At 38.7% G+C, this 22,364-nt stretch overlaps 5 protein-coding genes across 6 annotated transcripts in view; 3 read left to right on the plus strand and 2 right to left on the minus strand.

The window, feature by feature from the left end:
- The window catches only part of LOC108038376 (chromatin-remodeling ATPase INO80), a 39,494-nt gene that overhangs the window by 8,360 nt on the left and 8,770 nt on the right, over nucleotides 1–22,364 (minus strand). The window contains exons 9-12 of one of the 2 annotated variants that reach the window (XM_044457429.1): nucleotides 10,120–10,278; nucleotides 9,509–9,611; nucleotides 9,351–9,433; nucleotides 6,672–6,975 (exon numbers count right to left, since the gene is read on the minus strand). In XM_044457429.1, the coding sequence (XP_044313364.1) occupies nucleotides 6,672–6,975; nucleotides 9,351–9,433; nucleotides 9,509–9,611; nucleotides 10,120–10,278 (649 nt within the window). Of the gene's footprint in view, nucleotides 1–6,671; nucleotides 6,976–9,350; nucleotides 9,434–9,508; nucleotides 9,612–10,119; nucleotides 10,279–10,635; nucleotides 10,709–22,364 lie in introns of those variants that run through there. The other variant, XM_044457430.1, reaches the window with a different exon arrangement.
- LOC108052672 lies at nucleotides 13–1,297 on the minus strand. The gene is made up of 2 exons (XM_044457431.1): nucleotides 850–1,297; nucleotides 13–649 (listed from the first exon to the last, which is right to left on the minus strand). The coding sequence occupies exons 1-2, from the start codon at nucleotides 1,080–1,082 to the stop codon at nucleotides 172–174; spliced, it is 711 nt and encodes a 236-aa protein (XP_044313366.1). The 5' UTR covers nucleotides 1,083–1,297; the 3' UTR covers nucleotides 13–171.
- LOC108045582 (putative serine protease K12H4.7) lies at nucleotides 13,176–15,208 on the plus strand. Its single transcript, XM_017124952.2, has 7 exons — nucleotides 13,176–13,527; nucleotides 13,599–13,780; nucleotides 13,834–14,069; nucleotides 14,125–14,356; nucleotides 14,411–14,583; nucleotides 14,637–14,927; nucleotides 14,991–15,208. Exons 1-7 carry the CDS (start codon nucleotides 13,327–13,329, stop codon nucleotides 15,095–15,097), a joined length of 1,422 nt encoding a protein of 473 aa, XP_016980441.1. The 5' UTR covers nucleotides 13,176–13,326; the 3' UTR covers nucleotides 15,098–15,208.
- LOC108045583 (thymus-specific serine protease) lies at nucleotides 15,699–17,560 on the plus strand. Its single transcript, XM_017124953.2, has 5 exons — nucleotides 15,699–15,944; nucleotides 16,079–16,260; nucleotides 16,315–16,782; nucleotides 16,843–17,009; nucleotides 17,070–17,560. The coding sequence occupies exons 1-5, from the start codon at nucleotides 15,717–15,719 to the stop codon at nucleotides 17,465–17,467; spliced, it is 1,443 nt and encodes a 480-aa protein (XP_016980442.1). The 5' UTR covers nucleotides 15,699–15,716; the 3' UTR covers nucleotides 17,468–17,560.
- LOC108038377 (putative serine protease K12H4.7) lies at nucleotides 19,903–21,742 on the plus strand. The gene is made up of 5 exons (XM_017115152.2): nucleotides 19,903–20,151; nucleotides 20,213–20,394; nucleotides 20,458–20,925; nucleotides 20,983–21,164; nucleotides 21,241–21,742. Exons 1-5 carry the CDS (start codon nucleotides 19,930–19,932, stop codon nucleotides 21,642–21,644), a joined length of 1,458 nt encoding a protein of 485 aa, XP_016970641.1. The 5' UTR covers nucleotides 19,903–19,929; the 3' UTR covers nucleotides 21,645–21,742.

A 22,364-nucleotide genomic window follows, 5' to 3' on the forward strand; every position in this document is an offset into this window, starting at 1 on the left:
TGCCTAAAATACTTATGGTTTTTTATAAATTTTATTTATGTTCTTGTTTAGACATCTGTACAATTTCAAATGTACACAAACTGATTAATACTATACTACAGTTCAACCAACTAAATAGTAAGTTATTTAGTTAATGAATCTGTAGTTTAGGGTCAATCTTTTTGGTTTGATTTAGGAACAGCAGCAAATTAGGTCGGCCAAAACCCGTGGATTTGGTTTGGACAGAAACTCCAGACGCTGCAAATGAAGTCGCCACTGCCGCGGTGTCATTTTTCGGCGTCTTACAATTTGATCCTCGGCCATCGAACAGTGGGCCTTCCGAGGGAATTGACGTGGCTGGGAGAGTTCACAGATCTTCTTGCTGGGGCAGGCTCGAAGGGCTTTCCGCGATACAGGAAATCTCATGTTGGCCCAGAACTCCGTCTCGAGATCTTCATGCTGGAAGCAGCACGGAACCGTCGGCTTCTTGACGGGTCTACCATGTTCCGGTCGTGGAGTGGATCTTCCGGTTAAATGTGGTCGATAGGAAAACTGCTCCGGCGGCGGTGTGATATACTTTTCACGCTGCCAGCGCGGCCTGCTCAGTCGCTGTTGGTTCTCCCTCAGATAATTATCATCCTCGGAAGTCGGCTTGCTACTTTTCTTTTTTCTAAGGGAAGATTAGGGTCTAAGAAAAGTTCTTCCTTTAAAAAATACAAACTGCATTTTAGAAGGAATTTGTTTAAGCCCTATCCAAGAAATACCTAGCAATGTGGTATTTTTAGAAGTTTTTGTTTTCCCTTTTTAAAGTAATGAATTTTTTACCAGGAGTTTGCTACTCATTTGGGAGCTTTGAAAGCGAACATTTACCTGCTTACTTTCTGCTTGCCACCTTGCAGTCTCTCGATCTCGTTACGCAAAGTCGTTACTTCTACTTGATAGCGACTGTGGAAGTTGGCCCAATCATTTCGACCCATGGGTCCTGGTTTCTGCCAACGCGTAGGTTCCGGTTGGACGGCGGAAGTGAGTATCGGAGACTTGGGTCTCGAGTTCCGATCGCACCACTCCCTCGTCGAAGCGCGGAGTCTTTTTGCGGGTGGCATTGTCCTACCTCAATTGGAATTTTTCTACGATGCGTCGTAGTGTGCCTGATCAAAGAATTACCCAAATGGTTTACGCGCTTAAATTTAACTTTTTTCCGAATTTTCATTGAGCGTTTTCTCTTTTTTTCGTAGACTTTTAGAACCATTTTAACCAATGGATTAACCTGATTTATATCATGGCATAATTTCAATTCACTTTTGGTCTTTTATATATATTTTTTTTGAAAATGATATCCAGGACTACTTAACATATAAAATGCGAATTCATCAAACTTAAATTCACTTTATTTAAATCGGAATTAATAAAATCAAAATTTTAAAGAAAACCAGAAAATTTGTATAGTTTTTTACCAACTCATGGAATTTATTATATCTTTTTCACTTGTCTTAAAGTAAACGGGATTTAAATCCCCTTCAAAGGCATTTCTACTTGAGAGATCGTAAACAATAGAATTGTAGCTTTGAAAAAATACATTCCTTAGTAGACATTTTTCTAGCATTTCTTTCAATCCTGGGACTCTGCCGGGCACAATGCTTGAAAAATGTGGAAGATACTTGCTGCTTCTCTATGCCTCTCTGAACCCAAACGGCTCAATCACGAGTCCATGGTTCGATGAAAGCTAGAGGCCCCAAGCAGATGCATTGTGGCATTGCCCGTGGCGACACGCATTCGAGGTCATAACCCAATTCCTTTCGTGGCCAGTTGGTGATGGCCAACTGCAGCAACTGTATTCCCCGCTTGGAGTCCAATCTCGATGGGGTCCGCTCCTGGAGCCAATTGAAATTCGGTGCGCATTGCAATCGATCGCACTTTTTGCCCGGCGATTGTCGTATGCCTGCGATACTCGTTCTGGCCTTTCTAACGCTGTCTCCGCCTTCTGGCCGGGATTCAAGTGGTGGTCTCTGTTGGCTGTGTCGCCCATCTTCATCATCGTCTTCGGCAGCGTGTTGCTTTTGATGAGGTGCAGTGGCCATTATTGTGTTCACTGCCATTGTCATGATTTGTTGCCGCCACACAGAGATTTTTGTCTGGCTTTGCCACATGAATTTTAAATTTAAGCCCCGGTCCAAGCAATTCACTGGACACTTCCGGGCCGGAACTTCGAGGGGATTAGCTAACAAGGACAAGGACAAGGACTTTTGTGTCCCGTTCCGAAAGAGTCATCAATCTGGCGACCGCAAAGTGGTCATAACATGTGTGAAATTGACACCACAGATGCGACTCGAACTAACGGAAACGCCAGCAATTTTACGCTACATTTAGCTAATGACCGAAAACCCCGATGGCAGATGGTCCTGCGTTCCCTTTTCCTGGTGGAGCCGTGTTCTAAAAAAAAAACGTATAGTGACTGGGCAACACCCCAAAAACGAACAACTAAAAAAGGCATACACCAAACTGGCATGAAGTATGTTCTTTTTTGGAAACATTTGGGGTGCATAATGGTAGCGAGCTGTAATTGAAGGGCACTTATTTTATTTTGGGTTTTGGTAGTTTCTATCATTAAATTGGACCGTCATCGAATCGTTAAGTAGGGAAACTTTTCATCATTTACTGAAGAAGAACTTTAAATTATAATAGTATGATCAAAGACAAATAAAATATAAAATAATAGTAATCATTTTTAATACTGTTATTATATACCATTTAATAAACTCTAAAATAATTTTAATAGTAAACTAATTGTTATTGAAATAAAAAAGTGGCTTACAAAAAATCTGTCCAGTTGATGTCAAAAACAGTTAATTTCGATTGCAATCAATCACTGCTGAAATATTTAAAGCACCATTCTTTTGTTTTTTACCCATGGCCAATTAAAAATGCACGAATTTAAATCTAACCAATGCAAAGCCAAAGCAATATGTGTAAAGTCGAATTCTTAAGCGGATTCGTTTCATTTTCACATTGCAAATAAGATTAACCAATTTGAGTCAAAACCACTTTAATTATCGAGCTTCGAGCCGGCCGGCTGAAAAGTGGCCAACTGCAATTGGCCAAATCGAATGTTGAGCCGCGTACCCAAGATCCGCGGCACGTACTCGCTATGGGCGCTATGGGGGCCAATAAGGTGTAAATTTATGCGCCAAAGTCCGGGCCAGAAGCAAGTTGGGCCGAAATCGAACCATTAGCAAACCGAGCCTATGCAATTGATAGTTGAATACTTCAGAATGCTCAGCGAAACGCACATTTTTCATATGCCTTCCGATGATTGGCATTCGAGAATGTTTTTTTTTTCGTTTTGTAATTACCTGCTTCTGTGTGAATTTTTGTGGCCAATCAAAGTTTTTGTTCGCAGTTTTGATTTGCTGCTAAGATTCGCATCGTAATTGTGTCTCATGGCTAACGTGTATTCTATGAGATACTTTTTTGCCGCTGTTCCCTGAGAGCTCCGATTTATATACGGGTATGTATATGTTCAACAAGTGTTTTGGTTTAATTATTTTCATGTCTCACAAGCTCCGCTGACAAAGTGGACAAGGATCTTATGATCTACGAGGGGTTGGCCTAATGAATATTTAATTTGGGTGGAGTAATGGCATCGTTTAGTGGTTCGCATTTTGTTATGTTGCATTATGTTTGGCTTATGTGAAAGTTGCAGATTTGGCACGTGTCCCAATTGAATGCCACCAATTAAGAAATTGTTTCACTTGTTGTGTTACACAATACAATTAAACGGAATGAGAAAAAGTTGTGCACGCACTGGGAAATTTGAATGATGGCAAGAGAAAATGTGGTCAATTGCGGCACAGAAAAAACAATCCTGCTGTATAACATTAAGCTCCCCTTTGATTACCTCGTGCTTCACACGTAAAAAAAATATACATATATTGTAAATATCATTTAGAAATATGAAACCAAACAGTAAACATTTTTGTATTTCAACAAGTTTAATTATTTAATAATAGTTTCTAAACAAATCATCAGTTTGAATCAAAATATTTCTTTCTGTGTTCGTCAGGTCTGGTCATGGAATGAAGTTGTGTAAAACATCGCGCAAATAATTTAGTTACGCTTGGATCACAAAGAAGTATTTTTATTGAAAGAATTACAACAGCAGAATGTCTAACTCTGGATTCATGACAATTTCTCATTTTGCTCGGCATAGTAATAAACAGCAAATAAATGTCGGTTAACATTACGAAATCAAAACAACAAGAGCAACCAGCTCGGATTGGCAATTTATGTAGCCACAACACGTGAGCTCATTGATTAAATTAGCTGTGTCTTTTGGCCAAGCCCTGTGCACATAAAAATTATTTATGAGCCGCAGTTTGGTCCGTTTTTTCTTTCCGTCTTTCTTCGACTTTCCTTCCTTTTTTGTGGCATTTTAATGCTAAGCAAAAACCGAAGACAAAACAAAAACCAAACGCCAAGTGACAAGCGAACCAAACATAATCAACTTCGTCCACATTAAATTGGGTTGCGTATGTCTGGGAAATCTGGCACAAGAAATGCCAATATGGCTTATTTCGGCCAGGCTTGTCCAATTTTCAATAAATAGCGCCATTCAGTTCACAAACTTTTTATTCCTGTAGCAATTATAAAATATAGAACTTAACAAAGACACATTTTTATACCCTTGCAGAGGGTATTATAATTTTGGTCAAAAGTGTGCAACGCAGTGAAGGAGACATCTCCGACCCTATAAAGTATATATATTCTTGATCAGGATCACCTCCTGAGTTGATATAGCCATGTCCGTCTGTCCGTCTGTCCGTCTGTCTGTCCGTCTGTCTGTCCGTCTGTCTGTCCGTCTGTCTGTTTCTACGCGAACTAGTCTCTCAGTTTTAAAGATATCGAATTGAAACTTTGCACACACCCTTCTTTCCTTTGCACGCAGTATATAAGTCGGAACGGCCGGGATCGGCCGACTATATCCTATAGCTGCCATATAACTGAACGATCGGAAATGCCATAACTTTGGTGTTTGTTAAGTTAGGAAGTTGGGATTTTCTATGGGTTTTGTATTTGGCTAATCAATCCGACATGCCGAGTTTCATAAGGATCGGCCGACTATATCCTATAGCTTCCATATAACTGATTGATCGGAAATGCCATAACTTTGGTGTTTGTAAAGTTAGAATGTTGGGATTTTCTATGGGTTTTATATTTGGCTAATCAATCCGAAATGCCGAATTTCATAAGGATCGGCCGACTATATCCTATAGCTGCCATACAACTGATTGATCGGAAATGCCATAACTTTGGTGTTTGTAAAGTTAGGAAGTTGGCATTTTCTATGGGTGTTATATTTGGCCAGCCAATCCGACCTACCAAATTTCATAAGGATCGGCCGACTATATCCTATAGCTGCCATATAACTGAACGATTGGAAATGTCATAACTTAGGTGTTTTTAAAGTTAGGAAGTTGGGATTTTTTATGAGTATTAAGAATGCATCATATGAATAATTTTGGAGAATATAATTTACAGAGTATTCTGCAAGGGTATATCAACTTCGGCTCCGCCCGAAGTTAGCTTTCCTTTCTTGTTATTTATTACAATACTAATTTTTCATTTATATTTAATAACATTTTTAGTTGATAAATTGTTAAAATAAAAGTATGAAAAAAGAAAAACATGTCCTCTTAATGTACTAAATTTTGTATTATCCTTTTCTATTCCCACACTCTTTAGCTAAGTTTATGCTGAACACAAAGCTGTCATCACTGTCTGCCAAGAAGGGGAATAAGACAGCAGTTTAACTGGTAGTATTCCTGAAATGAAAACGTTATCAAGCGACAGACGCGCGTTTGCAGTAACAAGATGAAACGGGGACATAGGCAAAATTAGCTGCGTTCGCCAGCGAATTTGCAGGCCAATCAGTGAGTGTGCCACAATTTGGCCAACCAAACGGGCAACAAACTGGTCAAGTAACAGATGCCATCGGTGCTGTTGCTGCTAGTCTCCTCCTCCAGCAACTTGCAACCTGCAACTTGCTACTTCGATCTGCTGACGCTGCACTTGTCGCGATTTCACATCAGTTTTTTGCTGTTGCGGCTGCTTTTTGCTCGTTGCCTACTTTTCAACGTCTTGTACTTTCGATTGGTTAATTGTTAAACAAATTTGAAATGTTTCTGCATTGCAGACATTTAACCTCACCCCCTCCTCGGTTGCCTTCTCTTATCGTTTTCGAATGCAAATCGCATGAGCTAACAAGCTGCAATCGTTGCACATCCCACATGCAATTGGCAACTCATAACAACCAACATGCTCTCAGTTTGAGGCAAGTTAAGTTGGTAGACCACATTTTCAATTGCCTTCATACTTCAGGTGATTACCAAATAATTTCAGTTATTAATCATTAGAGAAGTGATCGTCGTAAAACATTTAAATCGGGCTTAAGTTTTGTGAGATTGAGATATGGGATATTTGCTACCCACATATTTAAAGACATTGTTAGTTTTATGGGTAAGTCAAAGGCATAAATTTGCCAAAATTATATCGCTAAGACAATGTTTGTAATATAATATTTTTTAAGGCAAAGGTTTCACAACTGAGTACTAGAAAAGTATGTGTCCAAAGGTAGTTTATATGTAATTTACCAAATATTTGATAAAAGCCACCCAAAAAAGTCAATAGGTACTCACTCATAGACTCGTTTGGTCCCATCAGAGTAGGGCTGTCTCCATCCACCACCAGAGCCTCATTGTCGGAATCATTGTCCATCTGCTGGACGCAGGTTGCTCCTGGGACATAGGTCTCCTGACTGAGAGTCGGATGATTGCTATCCGTGCCAACACTCGATGCCGATGACGTAATGCCCACGTCGATAAAATCCTCTTCTGGCTCCAATTTTAGGCGTTTGGCCGCAGAACTGCAACTGGGCACATCGTCGTCTGGGTTTTGGGCAACCAAAGTGGCCGCGATGGTGGTACCACCCATATTTACATCCTAAGACAATAAAAATAATATCATAAAAAATTTATACCTTAATTCCCGAATGTAACAATCAAATCAATTAGCATTTTAATGGCCAACGGAAATGAGATATATCTGGTTTTCTTCTACAACGGTTGCTTATCGTTCGTATCTTCTAACTGGCCCAAGAATTCCCCCTTTAAACCATTTATAATTTATGCCAGGTTATCTCAGCTCCCTCCCCTTCTAGTGTGTGGCATAAAAATCATTCATGCCAAACTTGAACAAAACTACATATAAGACTTGAGTTATGGGCTGGTCAAGCGGAGGGATAGTGTTAAAAATGGGACGCATTCGGGGGTTGGAGGTGGGCCTCTGGTAATTGCCATGCTTGAGGAAATTGTTCGGAAGTAGGGTAAAGAGTTTTGCATACATTTTGCCCAGATTTTGATAGTCAATTGCTGGGAAAACAGTAGCAATTTTCCTACATGCACTCAGCTGCTTGTTAAATCGCTCCAAAATTAATGATATTCATTGTTAAAGTTTAGGGAGAAATGGGAAAAAGTTGTGGTAGTTCAAAAATAAATTAAAAGAGTTCTGGGCAAAGTAATTATACTTAGTTGAAAGGAAGTAGGAAAAGTTTTTATATTAATATTAAATCTCAACTAAATTAATTTTAATAGGTTGTTGGATGGCATTGTTTTTGTAGGAACGGGTGTAAATAAACGAATTTAAAACAAAATTATCTTTTTCTATACATCAACATATATCTTCATTTAAACCAAATTAAAGAAAAAATTTAATTGATTTAGTAACAATATCTAAGCAAACAAAACCAACTGTGCGTAAAGCACTTTCTCAAATTATATATCATTATATCGGTATAGAAAATAAACCGTTTTAAAATAAACAACTGCGACACAGAATCTGTTCCAAATGAATGCCTCTCTCCAATCGAAAGGCCCAAAGGAAACAAGACGCTTGCTGCACTTAACCTGAAAACATAATAATAAGTAGTATTCGCGCATTGGAAACTTGAACTTCCGACCGTAAATGAATTGACAACCCGGTGGCGAGGGGTCGGGATATGACTGCGTGCCATTATAGCATTGTGTCGGCCGGTGGCATATGAACTTGAGTGGAGTGCGAGTACGAGTACCCCACCAACTAAAAGGAGGCGCAACACCACTGCCCGTAGAACCAAAAACGGAGAGAAGCCACCAAGACGAAGACCCAGACCCAAAGGCAGAAGAAGCAACAACAGCACCAGACCATAATCAGTGTTCCATTGAACGCACAAAATCATTTAGCGAAACCAACAAAAACAAAACACAAAGAAGAGTCAGGGCCCGAGTTTGGAGGTGGTTGGTAGTAAGTAGTAGAGCCTGCACCCCAAACCGAACCAATCCGATCCAAACCAAAGCGAACCAAAAAGCACTTGAAACTGTTTTTTAAAAGAGTCTCCGAGAGACAGCGACTGCGAGTCCAAGTAGGGTAAAAGCAAAGTGTTTGCTTTGGAGAGTAAGTACGAAGTATAAGGTGGGGAGTACGATTACACAGTGAAATACACAATGTTAAATGTTAATATTTATCAGATAATTTTAAGTTATTAGGGATATATTTAAAAAACGGTTAGAAGTATGTCTTTTCTCAAAAATTACTTTAAAATACTTATTTAAAAGAACTGGGAAAATAAAATTCTAAATCTATTTTGGATAGGATTTTGCAAAAATTAATTTAGATTTTATTGACTTGGGATACGATTTGAATGTGTAAAATAAAGTTAATAATGAATGATCAGAAAAAAATGCCATTTTAATTATTTGTAATTTGTTAAAAAAAAAATTTTAGGTACTAAATATAAAAATTCCATCCTAATACATTCAAAATACGAACCATATTAAAATGAAATTATATTGGGCTGATGATAGAAGTTTTTCAAAGTGTACGACACTTGGATGAATGAATATAGTTGGCTGGAAGTGCTAGTGGCTTATGGCTCATGGAGTAGGTTCAAGGCACGCTATGTAGCAGACCAAGACCAGCCAAGACGATGAGTTGAGTTTTGTAGCAAATTGAATTGTCTTTGTTGCTGTTCTTGCAGTGTGTGTGTGCTGTGATGTTGCATGAATCACGTGACCATGACCACCACTGCAATGCCATAGGCCAAGAACAACCGAGCCGGGCTTCGTCTCGCTTTTGCTATCTGTATATGGACGCATTCGCAATTTGAACCTCACTCAAAAGATCATTTACTTTCATTAAGAAGCACAGACGAAACTTGTCGTGTAGCAAGTGCAAACTTGGTCTAATAAACAGCCATTAGGCAGTCGGCCTGTATCATGCATGAAATGTCCCACAGATCGTTCGGTTTCAACAAGATTTTCATTGGGGCAAATCGTTCTCACCTTATTGGGATGACGTCTTTTGCGTTCACCTTGCGTAGCTGTTGGAATCGGCGAAGAAGACTGGAGTTTGGCCTCCTGGCGATCTAATGTCAGAGGAATAAATAAATATAAATTAATCCCAAATAATTCGTATCCATATTGATCTCTAATCTACTCACATTTCATTTCAATTTCCTCGTCATCCAGTAGCAATGAGACCACTTCCTTGGGCTTGAGTGTGTCGGGTTTGAAATTGCCGCCACTTATGACCATGCGTTGTATCTGAATTCGGGGGGAAAATTCCAATATTTGATTAATAAAATTAAAAATTCAAGGCAGGAAATGAAATGAAACTCGTACAATAACAGGGATAGCGCCAAAGGGTACCCTAACTTCCTAAACTATTTATTTGTCGGCCCGAAATACTTTCATATGGTAATCAAGGGATTTCTGTTTTAGTAATTAAGCCAATAAATGCACAAGCAAGCAAGGAAGCACTCCAACTTATAGAGAATCCAGGAGGCGTAACCTAAATGTCGCCTAACCAATTGTATAATTAATTTCCGGTGTTGGTTTACCAACCCAAACCATTTTAATCCCATCTACAAGTGCTCGTGTTTCGCATTGAGCATTTTTTTAAAAATCCCAAAGACGCAACAATGCCTTGGTTTTTAAGAGGGTTTTTTTTCCCAACAAAGCACGTGCCTAATATGCGACTGAACAAAAGGAAAACCGAGCAACTTGAGGAGTTTGCGGTTTGATAGGGTTTCCTGTCCCACCGATCACTCACCTCGCTTTTTTCTCGGGCCCTTTGCAGAATCCTCTCCTCGATGGTTCCTTTGCAGATGAGTCGGTAGACAGTCACCTGTTTGGTTTGGCCCAAACGATGGGCCCGATCCATGGCCTGTTGATCGACAGTGGGATTCCAGTCCGAATCGTAAAAGATGACCTGAAAGTGGAATTTGGTAGTTGGTTAGATATCCTTTTTTTATCCTTTATCCTTTTTTTAACGTAATATGTAAATATAAATAAAAATAAAAATTGAATTCAGGTTATGAATTAAACTTATTTTCTAAGAGAATTTTCCGACGGAAATTAGTATGCAAATAGTTGCTGCTCACGCACATCCTTCTTTTGATGATTTTGAGCCTGCATATTTATTAGTTCCTTCCTCGAATTCGGCTACTCTATAAACCACTTTGTAGTGTCACGAATTTTTCGCTTTTCCTGTCTATTATCTGGAGTAGGAAAATTCCCGCCACCGGTGTTAACCCTTCGTTGCCCCTCTTGAGCCGCACTTGGTACGTGTTTGGTGTGCAAGTGTTCAGTAATTCCCCGTCGGATTCTCAAGGGCTGTCTTGAGGGAGTGGCGTTTCCGGCTGAAAGATGGGACTAATTAAAATCGAACTGCTCGATTGATGTTTTTTTTATATTTGGAACACGTGTTCTAAAGAAGTGTAAGAAGGAAGTATCCCATTCAGGAATCTGTCTTTAAAATATAATAAATATTCAATTGAAAATATTCCCCGGGAAGTGCTCAATTGAACGAATTCTGGAAGTAGAGGCGGTTAACTATTTTGCATAATATTGCGATTCGGAAATACATACATTTGAAATTCGATATTTTTTCACTTTTAATTTATTTCTTTTATGTTATGTATATTTATGTGACTATATTCAAAAATGCACTGCTTTTCTTCACCCTACTTAAAAAATTATGATTAGTTGCAGCTATTAAAACATTTATATTTTCTCCATGAAAAATCAAAGCAATTAACTGCTATTTAAAACGGCCAGCTAAACTTTATAAAAGCTAATAAGAGGTAATAACAATTCCCAGTAGTTGTAGCAATGTATATCAGCAAATTAGTTTTGTTTTATTTAAGTACATTTTTTATTGGATTTCATTGCGGCGGGAATCCCATTGAATTCCGATGGATTGAGCAGAAATTGGATCATTTTCATGAGGATTCACGAACTTTTAAAATGGTAAATGCACATTAATTAATCATTCAACGAACTACAATATTACTATTTTAGAGATATATGGTAAAGGAAGATTATTTTAAGCCAAATGGTACAATATTTTTCTTTATGGGAGGTGAAGGAACAATATTATCACCTACGACCAATGTTTCAAATATTATGTTGACCAAGAGTTATATTAACGAATTGGCTCAACGTTATGGAGGATATCTGATACACAGCGAACATCGGTACTATGGAGAAAGTAAAGCGACAAAGTATGTTCTAAAATGTTAAAAATTTATAGTCATCAATTTAAATTTCAACATTTTTGTTTCTAGATCCCTCGACGTGAAATCCCTTAAATATCTTACAGTTCCCCAGGCCATGGCGGATGTGGCTGTTTTAATTCGATTTTTAAAAGAAAATACAACTTATTTCGGTGAGTCGAAGGTATTTTTGGTGGGAGGATCGTACTCAGGTTTTATGGTCCCCTGGTTTGCCAAACTCTATCCCAACTTGATTGATTTAGGCTGGGGTTCCAGTGCCCCGTTTCAGTTCAAAACTGAATTAAGGGGATTCTATTCAAAAGTTTTTAAGCTGCTCTTGAAAATTGGAGGTAAGAAGTGCCATAATACGATCGTACATGGTTTTAAAGCACTCAAGGCTGACTTAAATAAACATAACACTACAAAACTTATAGAAATGAATATTTGCGGATTTGACCATACAAAAGATGAGAAAGTTTTTAATTTGTTTGAAAGATTAACAAAAGTCGTTGGCACTCTAGTGCAATATGGAAAGTAAGTTATTTAACAGATAGTAATTGAGGAAAAAAAATAAAAATTGCATTTTTCTTACAGTAAAATTGGTATTCTAAAAGCTTGTGAAGAAATTTCGAAAACCTCGCTTAGCCTATACCTAAAAAAGCAATTAAATGGGGTATCAACGAAATGCTACGACTCTATTTCCAGTTTAAAATCTTTACGTGACGTTCGATATACCACGGATTCAGGTAGGCAGAGTTTTTATATCATATTTAACTTTTTTTATTAAAGATTTGATACTTCAGCCCGTCTTTGGTTGTACCAATGTTGTAACCAGCTTGGAAACTTTCAAACCTCTGAATATATTCCTATAGATTTTTGGCTTGATATGTGTCTAGATGCTTTTGGACATAAGTTTTCCTACTGTTATATAGACAGAAAAGTGAAAGACACCGATCGAAATTTTGAGGATTTGCAAAACAGAGAAAGTTTTCGCAGAGTCTTTTTAACCCAACCGGAACTGGATGCTTGGTCAGTTACTAAAGTCAGAAAACACAACTGGACTTATATTTTAAAAGGTGTAGTGAACTTTATTTTACTGTTAAATAAATATATAATATATTCAAAAAACTTAAGGAGCAACTCACTGCGAAGATCTACTGGCCTCAACAGAAAATGACAAGCCATCTATAAAAGCCTTAAAGACGCACATTGATCATGAAGTTCAAAAATTACAACATGAAAGGCAACTAAATTAAATTATCAATATATTTTGTTATATCTTTTTTTATTATGTACGTAAATTTAAAGAAATAGTGATTTTTTATTTATTAATAATTATTTTAATTAGTCATTGTTTTTGAACCGTTTTCTTCAGTATAATAAAGTTATATTTGAAAGGGTATAATCAAGCAATAGTTAGTAATTCTACTACACCTTGTATAACCCTTATCGGGTAACTCTATTACCAACATTTCAAGTACCCTCAAATTGAGTGAGTGAAACCCAATGATTGATAATCGAAACAGTTGTCGCGACCACAATACCACTCGATAAGACGCCGCATGGCTTTCAGGCTAATAAAAAACTACGCTAAATACCAACAATCTATTTAACCCAGTTGACAATATTATTTACTGGCTTAAAAACCGCTAATTAAGCACTACGCCTGCGATAAGATTTGGCTTTGGGTAAAGCAAATAATTTAGTTGGTACATAAGTTGCTCAATGCTATTCAGTCCCATTCCAACACTCAACGATCGACGATGAAGTTTTGGTTCGGAGTTTCCTTGGCTCTTTTGGCCGTGGCCCAAGCCAATGGAAGTATATTTCAAAGGACCTTCAAGCGGATCCATGAGGAGCCCCCACTGCCGTCTAATCAGAACCGAGCGGATGTAGTGCAGACCCTCTGGATCGAACAGGAATTGGATCATTTCGACCCGTCAGAAACACGCACCTGGCAAATGGTATATATGGTTGAATCTTTACAATGCAACATTAGAAAAAAATATTTTTCGTTTGTTAATTTACACTTCAGCGTTATATGCTCAATGATGCACTTTATAAGTCTGGCGCACCTTTGTTTATTTATCTTGGAGGAGAATGGGCTATCTCTTCGGGATCCATAACTGGCGGCCACCTTTACGACATGGCCAAGGAGCACAATGCTCTTCTGGCCTACACTGAGCACCGCTTCTATGGACAGAGCAAGCCCCTGCCGTGAGTAATTCTTCAAAATAATTGAGAATATCTTAAGCAAAATCTTCTTATAGAGATCTTTCCAATGAAAATATTAAGTATCTGAGTGTGAATCAGTCCTTGGCTGATTTGGCTCATTTCATCAATACCATAAAAGAAAACTATGAGGGTTTGTCCGAGTCCAAGGTCGTTATTGTGGGGGGTTCCTACTCCGCCACAATGGTCACTTGGTTCAAGAGGCTCTATCCCGATCTGGTGGCTGGAGGTTGGGCCTCGAGTGCTCCGCTATTTGCCAAGCTGAACTTTGTGGGTAAGTAGAACTTTGATCTCTTTTTAAAGAAGATATTAAAATATATTATCTGCAGAGTACAAGGAAGTCACTGGCCAATCCATCGAACAGATGGGGGGCACCGCTTGCTATAAGCGAATCGAGAATGGCATTGCCGAGATGGAGTCCATGATAGCCACCAAAAGAGGCGCTGAGGTCAAAGCCCTGCTCAAGCTCTGCGAACCCTTCGATGTCTATAGCGATCTAGATGTATGGACCTTGTTCAGCGAGATTTCCGATATCTTTGCAGGCGTAGTGCAGACCCATAAGTGAGTAATATAGTATCGACTGTATCAAATGCCCAAATTTGTTCCTACTTTTAGTTCTGGTCAAATCGAGGGCGTTTGCCAGAAGATATTGGCTGGATCAAATGATCTGAATGGTGTGGCTGGCTATTTGTTGGATGTTTTCGAGGAGAGCGGTGGAAAATGCTTCGATCTTAGCTATGATGCTATAATTGGAGTGCTTCTAGACACCACTTACAATGGCAATATTAGTAAGTTTATAATAAATTGAACTGAAAGCACAACCTAACAAATTATTTTACAGTGCGTCAGTGGATATTCCAGACATGCAACGAGTATGGTTGGTATCAAACCTCGGGCTCTAATGCTCAACCCTTTGGCTCCAAGTTCCCGGCCACATACTATACCACCATGTGTGGCGATATTTATGGCTCCCAATATACCAACGAGTTCATTTCCAACCAAGTGAGTGTCACCAACCAATACTTTGGTGGATTGTCTCCGGGTGTAGAAAATGTCTACCTCACCCACGGTCAATTGGATCCCTGGAGGGCAATGGGAATTCAAAACGCGACTCAGGCCACGATCATTCCAGGTAAATTAATCCGATCACTACAAGAACAAATATAAGCTAATATTTTTCATTATGATCTTGCAGAGTATGCCCACTGCAAGGACTTAAGTTCGATCAGCTCTAGAGACTCTGCTGAGATGAAAGCTTCGAAGGAACGCATTGCTGAACTGGTTCGCGAGTGGGTTAAATAATCGTAGATACCGTCACTATTAATGGAAAACCCAATTAGAAATAAAGTGGAATAAAGAATAATTAATGCAAAAAACATATTTTATCAATTGAATCTAATCAACCTAAGATAAGATTACAAAAAAACTGTGAAAACCGCTTGATGAATGAATTGAAATAATGCAAATTGTTAATTACGAAAGTTTTTTAAAAATAAAAAAACATCAGATTAATAAAATTAGAGCTGACAAAAAAAGTAAATATAAAATCGGATAAAATATTTCATAAAACTGATTCTTAAAAGATTACTTCAAGCACGATTACTAAGCAATGACATGGTTTGACAAAATCTGACTGATTAAGTAATCTTGTCACAGCTGTGATTTTGATTGGCCGACAATAAATGGGAATTTCTATATAATCCCACAAAAGATTCACATAAGTTCCGATCGATTTATGAAGGACTGCACATGTGAACGTATAATCGCAAAGTTGGAGGCTATCATATCATGTCGCTGGTCACTTATCAAATATGTGAAATTTACAATCCTTATCGTGGCCGCAAATTACTTTAGAACGCGACACCGTTGACGGTTAACTTAAAAGCCTAAATCGGACCGGATAGTTGGTTCATTTGTGGAAATGGCTTCTCTACGTTTGGTCTGCCTTGCTGTAGTCTTGATTTTAGGACTAGTCCAAGCCCTGGACATTCCCAAGGTTAAGGATGTGCCTGTTTTGGTCAAGACTCTTAAGAATTTAAGCCGTGGCCCGCCGCAGCAGGTGATGACTAAGCGTGTCAATGTCCAGGAAAAATGGATCACCCAGAAACTGGACAACTTTGACGAGTCCAACACTGCGACCTATCAAATGGTAGGTAAAATCGAAAAAAAAAGTTATTTTTTTGAAACAAAAATTACGCAACTTTTTAAAGCACGTCTGAGTTTTGCGAATTACATTTTTTAACACACACAATAACAGAGGCTCTTCAACGTGTACTTTTTCAGCGATATTTAATCAATGATGAGTTCCAAGCTGAGGGAAGTCCCATTTTCATTTACCTGGGTGGCGAATGGGAGATCGAGCAAAGTATGATCAGCGCTGGGCATTGGTATGATATGGCCGCGGAGCACAAGGGTGTTCTCGTCTACACCGAACATCGCTACTACGGTCAAAGCATTCCCACTTCGTAAGTTTTTATTAATCCTTTGCCTTTTATTAAATTAATCATACATTTTTTTAGAACCATGTCCACTGCCAACCTCAAGTATTTGGATGTAAAGCAGGCCTTGGCCGATGTTGTCAAATGCATTGAGACCTTAAAGGCGGAGAATGCCCAATTGGCCAACTCCAAGGTCCTGCTGGCTGGCGGTTCTTACTCGGCCACCATGGTGGTATGGTTCAAGCGTCTGTATCCCGACTTGGTCGTTGGTGGCTGGGCCTCCAGTGCTCCTCTTTTGGCCAAGGTTGACTTCACCGAGTACAAGGAGGTGGTCGGCCAGGCCTTCCTTCAGTTGGGCGGCCAGAAGTGCTACGATAGGATTGAGAACGGCATCGCCGAGTTGGAGTCTCTGTTTGCCAATAAGCGAGGAGCTGAAGCTAGGGCCATGTTGCGCCTGTGCAATAGTTTCGATGACCAAAACGATCTGGACTTGTGGTCCCTGTTCGGAAGTATCTCGAACATATTTTCTGGCGTGGCGCAATACCAAAGGTAAGGATAGTAAGGCCATTGTACATGTGTCTGAATGGTTTACAATTACAAATTTTACAGAGCCGGCGATATTGAGTACTACTGCGACTATCTGTTGAGCTTCCGAGATGATGCTACGGCTATTGCTAACTTTGTGTACTGGGGCTTTGGAATGCCCATTTGCATCGATGCCACCTACGCCAGCACTGTTGAGTACTATTTATGGGGAGTGGAAAACTTCGATGCTGGTATATGTCGAGTTTTGTGATCCTAAAAGTATAGCCATAGCTTATTATCCTTGCTTACAGGTCGTCCTTGGTACTATCAGACCTGCAATGAGTATGGCTGGTACCAAAGCTCTGGCTCCAGGAACCAACCCTTCGGCACCAAATTCCCCGCCACCCTTTACACGAACCTTTGCGGAGATGTCTTCAGTTCGCAATATGGAAATGAGCAGATCAACAACAATGCAGCCCAGACCAACGAATACTTCGGAGGCATGGAGCCCGGAGTGGAGAATGTCTATATGACCCACGGTGCCCTGGATCCATGGAATCCCATGGGCCATGGAGTAGCTCAAGGAGCGACCCTCATCGCCAATGCCTCGCATTGTGCCGACTTTGGGTCGATCTCGTCCTCTGACTCCGCCGAAATGCGGGCCTCCAAGGAAAAACTCGCTGATCTGGTGCGCCAGTGGTTGGCTTAAATTTCATGACCAATATTGGTCATTTGATATTATTTTATGTAATAAAAGAGTAAAAGAAATAGTATCAAATAAAAAGTCTTTTTCTGTGAGTAATTTTTTAGTGAATATTTTATGATATCAGATAAAGCTGGTTTAAATAAATAATCTAAAACACATTTAACTGCTTCAGTTTTTAAAAATACTTCTTCCACTAAACATTAAAAATAAATATTTAAAAATATGTATTTTTTTGTTATTTGATAATAATATTTAAGTTAAATTCGAGTCTTTAAATTTATCAGGATATTTAATGAATCTTTTGATTGCATAACACTAAATAACATTTAAGAATTATCATAATGTTGTTGAGTGTTACTCCCAATACATAACAACATGTGTTCATTAGTACCAAATAATAGAACTTAATAGTACTTTATATTGGGACTAAGAATAATAGCTTTTCATAAAAATTACTTGTCGCCGAAAAGTATACCACGAAAAAAAGTGAAGAAATGGAAATTCAAAGGAAAGGAAACGCCGCAAGCAATATTTTCTGCACGAAAAACCATTAAAACACATTTAAGTAAAGATCAAATATGTTTGACACAATGATTTTGCAAGCAATCACTATGTATCAAAATATATACAAATATATCTTTTATATTTTTCACACTATATATTTAAAACCGTCATTATACCCTTGCAGAGGGTATTATTATTTTGGTCAAAAGTGTGCAACGCAGTGAAGGAGACATCTCCGACCCTATAAAGTATATATATTCTTGATCAGGATCACCTCCTGAGTTGATATAGCCATGTCCGTCTGTCTGTCTGTTTCTACGCAAACTAGTCTCTTTGCACACAGCCTTCTTTCCTTTGCACGCAGTATATATGTCGGAACGGCCGGGATCGGCCGACTATATCCTATAGCTGCCATATAACTGATTGATCGGAAATGCCATAACTTTGGTGTTTGTAAAGTTAGGAAGTTGGAATTTTGTATGGGTTTTATATTTGGCCAATCAATCCGACCTACCAAATTTTATAAGGATCGGCCGACTATATCCTATAGCCGCCATATAACTTATTGATCTGAAATGCCATAACTTTGGTGTTTGTTAAGTTAGGAAGTTGGGATTTTCTATGGGTTTAATTTTTGGCCAATCAATCCGACCTACTAAAGTTCATAAGGATCGGCCGACTATATCTTATAGCTGCCATATAACTGAACGATTGGAAATGCTATAACTTTGGTGTTTTTAAAGTTAGGAAGTTGGGATTTTTTATGAGTATTAGGAATTTCATCATAAAAATAATTTTGGAGAATATAATTTACAGAGTATTCTGCAAGGGTATATCAACTTCGGCTCCGCCCGAAGTTAGCTTTTCATTCTTGTTTTATTAATGCGGTTCTGCAGATCATATTTTCTCTAAAGAGAAAATATTGTTATTGAATGTTTACTGTACTTGACAAGACTAATAAGAGAGAACCTAATTTAGTTGAGTTTTTTGCTCTATTTTACTTGATAGGACAAATGATAGAGAATGTATACTATTTTTCTTACATCATGATAAGAACCCGGCTTATTGACCAAGGAACGTGAAAAAGTAAACATTTGGTAACAAGACAATGGTCAATAAAAATGTCAAGTTTGTTCACATGGGATTAATTTAACAAGTGTGGAGGAACGTGTGGGCAATCCAACAACTTGGTATTGTGATGCCCATAATAAAGAATCTAAAAATATCTTAACAACCTATAAAATAAAAAATAAAATGGAATTTAAACTAGATTATTTTTTTAAATGTCTATCTTTAATGCTTTAGCAAAAGTTAAGCAATTATTGCAGTTCTTTAAGATTAATTGTTGTTTTAAGGATATCTCAGTGATAATAAATTGTTATAAGTATAAGAAGTCCCAGATTAATTGTTGTTTTAAAGAAATCTCAGTGATAATAAATTGATATAAGTAGTCCTAGGGTCGATTTCTTAATGTCCTGTTAAGTTTCGACATTAATTTTAGTTGTTGTTTCGGACACATTCGATTTCTCATTTGCATAAACTCTGTAAAGTAGAAGTGAATAATAGTGAATAATTACAAACAATAACCTTAACATGACATTGAAAAATGGGACCAAGACGTTTTATAACCTTTTTAATATAAACCTATTTATAAATAATATAAACATTACAAAAACCTTATTTAAACTTATCACTTCAGATCTTATCAAGACTTGTACAAGTTCTTTGTCTTCCCTATGACTAAAGGCATTCTAATGAACCTAGCTCAAATTATGTGATGCAAGGGGTAATACAGACAAAGAACCCTCGACTTTATCAGTGCTATATATTTTCCGATATTTGTTTGCTTTGCAATTAAGTGCCCAAAGACCCTATCTAAGGCCGGTAGAGAATATTTTCCAATAAATAGTTTGCCGCAGACGATGGAAAATCATTCGCTAACTTGTGAACTAACCAGCAATATGAAGTATACCCTAGTAGTACTAGCCCTATTGGCACCCCTGACTGCAGCAGCTAGTCTGGGTGAACAAAAGCCGGAGCCCAACGCCTTCGTCAAATCCTTAAGGGAATTGCATCGAGGACCTCCAGTTGAACCACAGAAGACCAGGGCCAAAGTGGAGGAGCGTTGGATCACCCAAAAGCTGGACAACTTCGATGATAGCAACAATGCCACCTGGCAGGATGTAAGGACGTGCTGAAAATCGAGTGTTAACCAACTATAACTATCTCGTTTTCAAACCTCAGCTCATCTATATAAACAATAAGTATTTTAAAGATGGCTCTCCCATCTTTATATACTTGGGCGGCGAGTGGGCGATCGATCCCAGTGGCATCACCTCAGGACTCTGGAAAGACATTGCCAAGAAACACAATGGTTCCCTCCTTTACACTGAGCATCGTTTCTTTGGCAAGAGTATCCCAATAACGTGAGTTGTAACCAGGTTTATTTGAAAATAAGTTATGAAGTGGAACACCGTCTTACATTTTAGTCCTCTGTCCACTGAGAACCTGGAAAAGTACCAAAGCGTAGAGCAAGCTTTGGCTGATGTTATCAACGTTATTAAAACTCTGAAGGAAGAGGACAAGTACAAGGACTCAAAGGTGGTGGTCTCTGGCTGCTCCTACTCGGCCACCATGGCCACCTGGATCAGGAAGCTTTATCCCGAAATCATCAGGGGTAGCTGGGCCTCATCTGCCCCGATCCTTGCCAAGGTGGACTTTAAGGACTACATGAAGGTTGTTGGCGAGTCGTATGCAACCCTAGGTGGAGATTATTGTTACGATTTGATTGACAACGCCACTGCTTACTATGAGAATCTTTTCGACATTGGAAATGGCTCACAGGCCGCGAAGGAACTGAATCTGTGCTCAAACTTTAATCCTAACAGCGAGAAGGACCGCTGGCAGATCTTCAGCACCATTGCTAACATTTTCGCCGGCATTGCTCAGTACCAAAAGTAGGTGGCATTGAACAACCATACAGAATTTAGTGATAATTTAATTTTTTCCCCTAGGCCGGAGAACTATGACATTCCAAAATATTGCTCTATTTTGCGAGAGTTCAGTGACGATGATTCTGTTGCTTTGTCGAAGTTCATCAACTGGAAAATTAATGAGCACTCTGGCGCTTGTCTGAGCACTACCTTCAATGGAGCTGTAGACTACTACGAATGGTCCAAGGAGAACTACGAAGACAGTAAGTGTTAAGTTTTAACATCTAAATCATTCTCATTTGAAACCATTTTTTAAACGACTTTTTCCACCCTCTTTAGGCGACTTGCCCTGGATTTTCCAGACCTGCAACGAGTTCGGATGGTTCCAATCTTCGGGCAGCAGAAGCCAACCATTTGGATCCACTTTCCCGGCTGCTCTTTATGAGGACACCTGCGAGGGAGTATTTGGCTCGGAGTACGACTCGGCTGGTATCCACACTAAAATCCGGGCAACCAACAAGGAGTTCGGTGGCCTAGACGTCAACGCCACCAATATTTACTTCGTGCAGGGTGCCTTGGATGGTTGGAGCAAGGTGGGTGCTGGAATCGCTCAGGGCGCCACCATTATTCCATTGGCCTCCCACTGCCCCGATACTGGATCGATCAGTGCCACCGATAGTGCCGAACTGGTGGCCTCCAAGCAGAAGCTGATCAAACTCGTGGCCAAATGGCTGGAGGACTAATATCTCAATCTATGAATTTATCTTAAATTTTGTATTTTATGTATAATTATTTAATCACTATTTTTTGGTTCTAATAAACCGAATATTTAACATATAAATTTATGGAGCTCTTAATTTCATTTATTACACAGGGGTACAAACAACAATAATTAGTAAATGTTTATATTAAAGACAACAACAAGATTACACACATTAAAACAATTTTTTTAAATTTATAATAAATTCTGCAAAAAAAATATAAACGACTTGTTGAGTTAAATTAAACGTATAAGTAACCTTATAACTGAGCACTCAACTGAAGCAGCCACTTGTCCTTTGCACAATTAACAAATAGATCGAGTGGGTTAATCACTAACATATTGATTGTCACGAGTTTTTTATAGATTGTTTAGATCCCAAAATTTAAGAAATTATGAAGGGACAAACAAGGAACATTCAGACCTAAAGCTTTCTGTTTGTGAATACCCCTTTTTTTTTCAAGCTTAGAAGATTTGCAAATATGATGCAATAAAAACTGCAAATTTATGAAGCCCACAAATCCATCAAAATGTTTGAAAAGGTGTGACCACTGCGGCAGTCCATCACGGACATAGACAGTACCGAAAAGTCAGGAAAGGTGGTATGCGGAGGAAGAGCGGTTTCCTACACCCAATGAATTGCACTAAATCCAGAAACGTGCTAGGCATATAAAGATCGATGGACTGCCGGCTACTTAAAGAC

The sequence above is a fragment of the Drosophila rhopaloa genome, unplaced genomic scaffold (assembly GCF_018152115.1).
Source record: "Drosophila rhopaloa isolate 14029-0021.01 unplaced genomic scaffold, ASM1815211v1 contig_155, whole genome shotgun sequence".
In the NCBI taxonomy this organism is placed as follows: Eukaryota; Metazoa; Arthropoda; class Insecta; order Diptera; family Drosophilidae; genus Drosophila; species Drosophila rhopaloa.